Source organism: Ammodytes marinus, assembly GCF_949987685.1.
Source record: "Ammodytes marinus genome assembly, chromosome: 16".
Classification (NCBI taxonomy): Eukaryota; Metazoa; Chordata; class Actinopteri; order Uranoscopiformes; family Ammodytidae; genus Ammodytes; species Ammodytes marinus.
In genome coordinates this window covers 2,174,702-2,184,701 of record NC_137220.1, presented here as the reverse complement: position 1 = coordinate 2,184,701, position 10,000 = coordinate 2,174,702, and the positions used below count along the sequence as shown (strand labels likewise).

Here is a 10,000-nt window from a genome sequence, read left to right as displayed (position 1 = left end):
ATATTGTATCATATATCATATTGTATGAAATGTAAGGCAAGGCAAGGCAAGGCAAGTTTATTTATATAGCACAATTCAGACACAAGGCCATTCAAAGTGCTTTACAGGGGCAAGATTAGAATACATAAAACACATTATAAAACATTTAAAAGCGAATAAAAGAAGCAAATAAAAATAAAAACTAAAAACATGAAAACTCGATTTAATAAAAGAAGCAAATTGAGAGACCACTGAGACAAATGTATTTGTGATTTTGGGCTATACAAATAAAACTGATTTGATTTTGATTTGATTTGAAAAATAAGTCAAACCACTGACACCAGAGTTTAACCCCTGAACCAGACGCTGTGGAGTGGAGATACTAAATCACAGACGCACTGATTTGAAAAAGTCGTTCCAAATTCAAAATCATTTAAAAAAAAATATATATATTTTCTTTTTTTTCTTTTGTGTGATATTTTTTACTTTATCAGACAGTGTGTGGAGAGACAGAGATGAAATGTGTCAGAGAGGGGAATGACATGCAGAGAACGACCCGGGCTGGATTCTAACCCGGGTCTGCTTGTGAAGAGGACAGACAGACAGACAGACAGACAGACAGACAGACAGACAGACAGACAGACAGACAGACAGACAGAGAGGGGAATGACATGCAGAGAACGACCCGGGCTGCTTTCTAACCCGGGTCTGCTGTGAAGAGGACAGACAGACAGACAGACAGACAGACAGACAGACAGACAGATAGAGAGGGGAATGACTGACATGCAGAGAACGACCCGGGCTGGATTCTAACCCGGGTCTGCTTGTGAAGAGGACTGAGACTCTATGGGGGGGATTACGAGCGCACCCAAATAATCTAATTTTGCCGATTAAACCTAACCAATAAGACAGCTGTGCACCGATGCATACATGATGAAACAAAGGATACATCTCCTCAAAGCAGTCGATCTGTGGAGGCTGAAGGATGTCCAGAGCCGACAACACCTGAAAAACAAATAAACATTTAAGTCGTTTTCATCTCATCTATGATCCCCTTATTTTACTGTGTTTAGTTAAAAAGGTGCTACGAGAAACTTTTAAATATTTCTGAAACAGTCTAATTTTCCTCTGATGATCATAAATGACATGTAACAGCAAACGAGACCATCAGTGCAAAGAATGCTATTTTTTTTATATAGTTTTTCTTAATGCCTTTGTCATGGGTATATACGCTCACCCAGGAACAACAGCTGGCGTATAGTAAAAACACTACCGCTTATGTCCAAAAGGCGTGCAGGAATTTAAACAAAATGAAAGTTTAAATTGTAATTTCCCTCAACTAATGTCATGTCTTTCACCTGTCTTGTCCTGTACTGCATCACTTAATTATTATTATTTTCAATTAATAAATAATAAAATAATAATAATAAAAATAAAAATAATATAATAAATAAATAAAATATAATATAATATAATAATAACAATATAATAATAAAGTCATTCTTACATTGTCGTGTTTGAAGAAGCACACACACACACACACAGACACACACAGACACACACACACAGAGACACACACACAGACACACACACAGACACACACACACACACACACACACACACACACAGACACAGACACAGACACACACACAGACACACACACATGGTCTCTCACATTGTCGTGTTTGAAGAAGCAGAGCATCCTCAGCTCCCTGAACACCCTCTTACAGGAAACCAGGTTCTGAAACACGTTCGGCATTTTCTTCAGCGCGACTTTACGTCCGTCTCTTGGGTCGGTCACAGCCCTGAGAGAAACCACAGAGAATTAAGACTGAACAACACACAGCTACAGCTTAGGTAAATGGACTCCACTTAAATAGCGATTTTTCCCTGGTTTTTCACAGACTCAAAGCACTTTACATTGTTTTGTACACATTCACCCATTCACACACATATTCATACACCGATAGCAGCAGCAGCTACCACGCGGGTGCAAGCTAACTATCGGGAACAATTCGGGGTTCAATGTCTCTTTGCCCAAGGACACTTCGACATGTGGCGGGTAGGCGGGGGATCGAACCTCCGACCCTGCACTCCAGAGGCGATCTCCCTGCCCACTTCGCCACTGCCGCCCCTAGGCTCTGTAAACTGCTATGTCAATAAAAGGGGCGAATCGTAGCTAGTAAGATACACGTTTACAGAGCATAGGCTGGGTATTAACACTGGATTTTTTTAGGAGAAATCACAGGAGAAATATTCGACTATCCCTGCGTTCCAAATCTCATACCCTTTCTTTTTACTACACTACATACTAAAATACAGAAGAGTTTTAGGGCCACAGACAGGAGAGAGAAAAAAATCAGGTAAGGAAGATTTTTTTTCCATTATGTAGAGAAATATCAAGAATAAAGATGAATACTTCAAAATGCTATTGGAGTTAGTGGAGGCATTTATGTATTTTAAGCATACTACAAGTGTGTTTTAGTATGTGTGTTGTGTGCATATGTGTCTATGTGTGTGTTTTTAACCCTTACCAGACAACACCGAAAGCTCCATATCCGATGGGACGATCGGGCTCGAGCTCGGCCGGACTAGGCACCTCGCTGGCTGGGTTACTGTAGGGCTGAGGCACCGCGGCTCCCCCACCCGCACTGCCACCTGAGAGGAGAGAAAATGAGATCTTACTATTTTTTTTTTAAGATAATTTTTGGGCATTTTCAAGCTTTATTAGACAGTTCAGAGTTGAAATGTAGAGACAGAGAGAGAGAGAGAGGGAGAGGGAGGGGGGATGACCTGCAGTAAAGGTCCACGGGTCGGATTTGAACCCGCGACCACTGCAACGAAGGCCGGAGCCGATATGGTACACGCTCTATCCACTACACCACCCAGATCTTACTATCTTAACCTTGCTGAAATGATTGGCCCAATACAACTTCACTCTCTTAGATTGTGTCAAGTTTAACTATTGTGGAAATGTTGTAGATTTAAAAGTTGGAGCCTTTAGCTTTTAATAAGGTCTCATTCTGTATTGATCTATCGAGGATAAATAAAGGGAAAAAAATATATAATAATTAAAAAAATGTGTGTAAAAATATTTTTTTCCCTTCGGTATTCAACTCTATCAAAATGGTGTATAATTGTAAATAGAAATTTTAGCTAAAAAAAATAATAATAATATGTATTTCTCTCATTACACACCGAGAGCAGTGGGGGTGGCGAGGTGTTTGAAATGCAGACAGTATCAAAACACTAATCTAATATTTCAAGATAGTATTATGCAAGAGAAATACAATAAGCTATAATATCTCTCATCACATTATATTTTGTATTTCTGTCATGACCCACCGGGAGCAGTGGGGTGGCGGGGTAACTTTATAATTTTCTATTTTGCTATAATTTATGTATTTTTTAATATATTGTTTTAATTTTTTTGTCATGTCATCAAAAGGTTGTATGCTATGTTTGTGCTAAGTGTCCATTTAAAAAGACATACAATACAAAAAAATATACAACACACACATCAATAAGAATAAAAACATTCTGAATAATTATAAAAGGCACTTAAACCAATGTCTCCAAAAAGGTATGACTGGTAGCGTACTGCGCTATACTGCACTATGAACCGCCCAGAGCCCTTAGGTCGTCTGGGACAGGTCTACTTACAGTCCCCAGAGTTAGGACTAAACGAGGAGAAGCAGCTTTTAGTTTTTATGCACCAAATATCTGGAACAAACTCCCAGAAAACTTGAGGTCTGCTGCAACCCTCAGTTCTTTTAAATCGAGTCTGAAGACTTTTCTGTTTCCATTTTAACCTGTACTTTTTATTTTATTTAAATGTTTTACTTCTTTTCATTCGCTTTTAAATGTCTTCTAATGTGTTTTATGTATTTTAATCTTGCCCCTGTAAAGCACTTTGAATGGCCTTGTGTCTGAATTGTGCTATAGAAATAAACTTGCCTTGCCTATACCTTGGGTTATTACATTATAAGATTATTTCGAACAAAAAATAAATAAATAAAGAGCAAGTATGACATCATAAAAATACACATATCACAAAACAACAATAATTGTAAAGTGTCATAGGCAAGATTTATAAAATCAAATCAATTGATCTTTTGAGGATAAATAAAAAAGGTAAAAATGAATGAATATGAATTTCTCTCAACACACACCCAAAGTGAGGTGTTTGAAATGCAGACAGTATCAACACAGCGATGTAATATTACAGTAAAGTATTATGCAAGAGAAATACAATATGCTATAATATATCTCATCACATTATATTATGTATTTCAGTCATCACCCACAGAGAGCAGTGGGGTGACGGGCTTTTAATAAGGTCTCGTTCTGTATTGATCTTTTGAGGATAAATAAAGTAAAAAATAAATAATAATAATTAAAAACTATTTTTTCTGTGTATTTTTAATTTATTTATGGGTATTCAATTCAATCGAAATGTTGTCTGTATGTGGTTTTGGTATGTTAACAACATTGTCAATAAATTCAATATTTTAAAGGTGCAGTGTGTAATATGACATCATCAAGAAAGTTCTAAAAAGTTCTAGAATGCAACACTCCCTGGGTAACCCCAACCCTTTAGAATAATAACAGAAGTTACAGTGGCCTTCAAGGACAAGAACAATTCTAAATCCTAAACAATGCACCTGATGACATTCCAAAAACATGGATTCCTCCATAAGACCTGCCTGCTCAATGTACAAAATGTAATATTAATATTTGTAATTCTCCGCTCAGGAGGATAATGCAGATTATTGGCAGAGGTGATTTTATACCAATGAGGACATATTTATGAATGAGGATATTGATTGTAGCTAATAAATCACTTAAAATGTTACACAGTGTCCCTTTAAGGTAAAAAATGTATAATAAAATGAATATGTATTTCTCTCATCACCCACCTAGAGCCGTGGGGTGACGGGGTGTCCCAGCCGGGGCAGTGGGTCCGGTGAGGCAGGGTGTGGCGCTCAACCCGGTCGAAGGAGCCCCACAAGAGGAGCTCACACAGAAATACTTATGCCCCAGTTCGGAGCCCGGAAACAGGTCTCCGTGCACCGTCTGATGCCCCCCTCCGTGGAAAGCCATCGTGTTTATTCAAGAAAAGAATATTCGGAATAAAAAGCTCAGGTCCGGGCTCTGTCTGTCTGCTGCTGCCAGGCTAGACGAGGTGAGGGAAACTGGGCCGGTCACTTTGCATCATTCGCTAGGCTGCTATGGACAGAGAGACAGACAGACAGAGAGACAGACAGACAGGCACACAGACAGACAGAAAATAACTCACTTAGCATCCACAAAAACAAACACTTAAAGGTGCAGTGTGTAATATGACATCATCAAGAAAGTTCTACAAAGTTCTAGAATGCAACGCTCCCTGGGTAACCCCACCCCTTTAGAATAATAACAGAAGCTACAGTGGCCTTCAAGGACAAGAACAATTCTAAATTTTAAACAATGCACCTGATGACATTCCAACTATGACACTTTCAAGATGGCGGTCCAAAATATGCAGAAATATGGACATATATGATAAAAAAAAAAAAAAAAAAAAAAATGTTTTCAGCTATTATGCACTAAATTAAATGTACTTATGGATATTATAATTACTTTCTACAAAATCTGCTAGGAAATAAAACCCAAAATTCTACACACTGCAGGTTAGAGTCAGTGATTCTGGAGAACGCTTGTTGTCAAAATCACATTTTAGTCAAAATCAGTTAAAAAAATAAAAATCAATAAAAAAATTATTAAAATTTAAATTTAAATGTGTAAAAAAAAAACTGCACAGCGAATGTGTTTAGGAAAAATAACTTCAAAAATCTTTATAAAGTAGCACAACACAATATATTAAATCGGAAACAATATGCAGTTGAAACGTAAAACGAGTAAAACTTTACCTGTCATCTGTACATTATTTGACACAGTATCGCACAAAATATTAATACTAGTTTTTTCTTTTTAATTACTCAAGGGATCCTACTACCTTTATTATTTTCTATTTTGCTATAATTTATGTATTTTTTTCATTTTCATATATTGTTTTTATTTTTTAGTAATGTCATCAACAGATTGTATGCTATGTTTGTGCTAAGTGTCTCTCTTGCCTAATAGAATAACGCTAAGAATGATGGTTTTTAAGAACAGCTACATCCATGTTGTTCGCCCTGACCGTGGCGTTAGCAGCTATTTAACCCCGAGGTTAACACACTCTAAGCGGTCAGTTAATCATCTTTGTTCGGGGCTTACCTGGTTAGTTAGTGAAGATGCTCCGGTTAGCAGCCCAACGTCCTGCTAAGCTAACGATGCTAAACGTCGATTCCAAAATACAAAAAATAATCAAAATAAATATAAAAATGTTCTATATCAGCACCGCCAGCCGTAATTTCACACCCCACTCTACTAGAAAAAAATATTTACGTTAACGCAAGTCCGTTTAAAATGAATAAAAACGAATAAAAATAAAAACCGTTAGTTAGCTCTATTGCTAATCAGTTAGCCCGTTAGCTCCGTTGCTAACCAGCTGTTCAGGCTAAATCAGTTAACCCACTAATGTCTCTGACCCACATAAACTGCACTGACCTACATACTCCAAAAAGAGGAAATATATGCCTCATCGCTTAATATAACGAATGCACAAAGAAGCCGTGTTAAATCAAAGATGACACTGCGTAAAAACTATATTAAAAACAGCTAATAAGAAGATGCTCGTCTGGAGGATGTAGCCGGGCAGCTAGTTGCAGCTACCCAGCCATGGCGTCGTAATCTCGGCAGAACAGTCGCTCCATACAGGCCGATTTTCCTGGATGTTTCTCCGGATGATTTTCTTGGTGAATTTTTCCTTTTAAATCAGTTCTTAAAGTGCTGTTTGCTGTAAATAGATGCAGAGCTACAGGCTAGTAGCTGCAGCTAGCTTTGTGCAAGAGGCGGAGCTGGATAGAGTTGAAGCCGGGTGGGTGGGGGAGGGTTTACAGTTTACAACACCCTGCCAATGCTGTAAACTGGACTAGCGTTTAGCTTAGCATCAGGTGTTATAGAATATAATAGAATACAATAATCTTTATTGTCATTTTGTTGGAGCAGTCCTCCAGTTGCACAGTTATATTAATATAAAAAATATATAAAAACAACAATATCAGGATGCAGAGATGTGCCTGTGTTTGTTTATGCCCATCTCTGCATGCCTGCCGAACATTGCATGCAGCTGCTGAAGGGAAACTAGCCGACATTTGAGTGATTATTATTTCCTTAAATAAGGGCAAAATTATTTCTCAGGGACATCAATGACAAATGATCTGTTGGGTTTTTAAATGTGGAAAATGTTGGATTTCAAATTTACTGTGTCGATTAAAAAATCACACTAGGATGCCAAATTATTCAAATTAAGTTTAAAAAATATATAATTCCTCAATATCCAGAAATACTGTTACAGTGTAAATGCATTATTTCGCAAAGGAGAAGTTTGATTAAGGTGCATGAAAAATATTAATGTTGAAACTGTAAAAATACTTTGGTACTAGTCCTGCATTGAAAACGTTACCAAAGCATCAATCAGATCAGCTGATAGTTTACACATCTTCCGCCGCAGTTTTAAATTCATCTCGTGAGACTGCACTTTCACAAAAAAAAATGAAAAAATTGCACTTGATACATCTCCATGTAGCACTTACATGTGTCACCTTGTAGTTTGGTTTAATTGAAGCTATAGTACTGACGTGATTCTTGTTGTTCTGAGTTTGTACCTTCATGGTTAAATGCAGTAAATGGGAGTCTCTTTGGATAAAACGTCAGCTAAATAAAATGTAATGTAATGTAGAGTATAATTATGTAAAAGCAATCAAAACAGAAAGGCTATTAGGCTATATTATTACATTATTATTAATATTATTTGTGAACTTGAAAGCAGAATTTGTAATTGGATCTTGAAAAGGATTTAAGCTAATTATTTTCTTCATAGATTATTATTTTTTAATTACCCATTTACTTTATTTATTTTAATTTAATTTTTTATTAATGTATTTTTACTTTTGTAATTTTTGTTATGTTATAATTTGCCTTTGTCAATTTTGATACAAAAAATACAAATGTTTTTTTCTTCTTCTGCAAACAAGCGGGGCAACTGTGGCTCAGGTGGTAGAGCGGGTCGGCCGATGATCAAAGGGTTGGAGGTTCGATCCCCGCCCTGCCACTTGTGTCATAGTTGTTGAGTCCTTGGGCAAGACACTTCACCCACCTTGCCTCGTGTGAATGTCGATAGTTAGCTGCTGCTATCGGTGTATGAATGTGTGTGTGAATGGTAACGTGGGAAAGGAAAACAGGTCTCCCTTGCAAAAGAGTCTTCGGTCTCAATGGGATTTACCTGTATAAATAAAGGTTTAAAAAAAAAAAAAAATTCTGGACAGTCAAATCCGGGTAATAAATGTTAAAACCTCTCACCACACACGTGCATTTCACTGCCTTTTAATCCAGTATTAACAAGGCGCTTTGCAATTATGCGTCAAGTACAATCAATATGCACAGCCACAGAAAAATCGTGTCACCAAGGTAGCTACAAATCACATGGCAAATTACCTTTTTTTTTTTTACAAGAACTTACAAACCAGCATCCAGAGTTAAGAGCAAAGAAAATGGCTGTGCTCGAAAAGCCCTACTAACGTCCTACTCATACTAAAAGCCCTACTAACGTCCTCCCTCCTACATACTCAACATGTATATACTAGTACATACTGTCTACTTAACCATAAAGCCCTACTAACGTCCTCCCTCCTACATACTCAACATGTATATACTACATACTGTCTACATAACCCTCCGTTGTGTATGCGAGGTTTGTCGGACCGTTTACACTGAAGTATACAGAAGCAATAAAGCATAAAAAAAATAAAACTTCTGTGTTGTTTGAAAAGACGCAATGCATTGTGGGGCGGTTGAGTAGGAGAAGTATCCTGTCGATCCATACACAAAATCTTTCCCGGAAGTTAGTACTCATTCGGGCTTTTCTCGCCTATACAAACTCCCATACACAACCACAACATACTCAAATTGACGTAAAAATAAGTATGAGTAGGACGTTAGTAGGGCTTTTAGTATGAGTAGGACGTCAGTAGGGCTTTTAATATGAGTAGGACGTTAGTAGGGCTTTTAGAATGAGTAGGACGTTAGTAGGGCTTTTAGTATGAGTAGGACGCCAGTAGGGCTTTTAGTATGAGTAGGACGTCAGTAGGGCTTTTAGTATGAGTAGGACGTTAATAGGGCTTTTCCTACACAGCCCATAAGTAGCAGAGAAGTTATACACATTCAAAAGTTCATAATTTGGGGAAATATACACAAACAAACTATTATTTTGCCTTTCTGAGCTGTAGAAAAGTGTCGGTTATATACAGTACATGAGGGCCCATCGGAAACAGCTGTTACCATGGAGATTCTGACAAAATGCTAACCGGCGGAGACCGTTCTGTAATAAATTAGGGTTACGTCGTGTTATCGCACAGTTAGCAATGACATCATGGAATATTAAAGGAATACTTCACCCATACGGAACCAGCGTTCTATCATTATAAAATAACTATTATAATATAATGAATGAGGTTTTTCTTTCCTCAGTCTTTCCTCAGTCTTCCCTTGGCCCAGCTGTCCTGTTAATCCTAACCCTTACTGTGATGTCACAAGAAGGAAACTGTAGGGTTAGACAGTGAGACCATAAAACACTCTTTCTGCCTTTTCTCAGGCTAGGATGATCCGATTTAATTTAATTTTGCACATTTATACTAAATAGGATCTCTGGGTTCAATACACCTTCATATTCCAACCGGTGAAGTAGGTCTTTAAAATGAATCTAAAAACAGCTTTACGAATTCATGACAGGATGTGCAAGTCAGTGGAAACTAAAAAGTGTCTACGAGGAACTTTAAATTTTTTGTTCATTCTATCGCCCCCTTTGGACAAAAGTGGTAGTGTTTTTACCACGCCAGCTGTTGTTCCTGGGTGAGCGTATATACCCATGTCAAAA

The 10,000-nt window shown here is 37.5% G+C and overlaps 2 protein-coding genes across 3 annotated transcripts in view; both read right to left on the bottom strand.

Annotated features, from left to right (window-relative positions):
* LOC307262961 (serine/threonine-protein kinase NLK2-like) overlaps positions 1-5,082 on the bottom strand; it is a gene marked incomplete at both ends in the record, with an annotated part of 9,468 nt that extends 4,386 nt beyond the window's left edge. The window contains 4 exons of the mRNA XM_080043982.1: positions 929-984; positions 1,655-1,784; positions 2,514-2,637; positions 4,899-5,082. Of these exons, the coding sequence (XP_079900108.1) occupies positions 929-984; positions 1,655-1,784; positions 2,514-2,637; positions 4,899-5,082 (494 nt within the window). The remainder of the gene's footprint in view (positions 1-928; positions 985-1,654; positions 1,785-2,513; positions 2,638-4,898) is intronic.
* Positions 5,083-8,471: 3,389 nt separating this feature from the next.
* Positions 8,472-10,000, bottom strand: part of LOC307263173 (myc-associated zinc finger protein-like) — a 12,105-nt gene continuing 10,576 nt past the window's right edge. For both annotated transcript variants that reach the window (XM_080044248.1, XM_080044249.1), the window contains exon 10: positions 8,472-10,000. This exon is cut by the window's right edge and continues 1,177 nt beyond it. The gene's annotated coding sequence lies outside the window, so the exon portion shown is untranslated.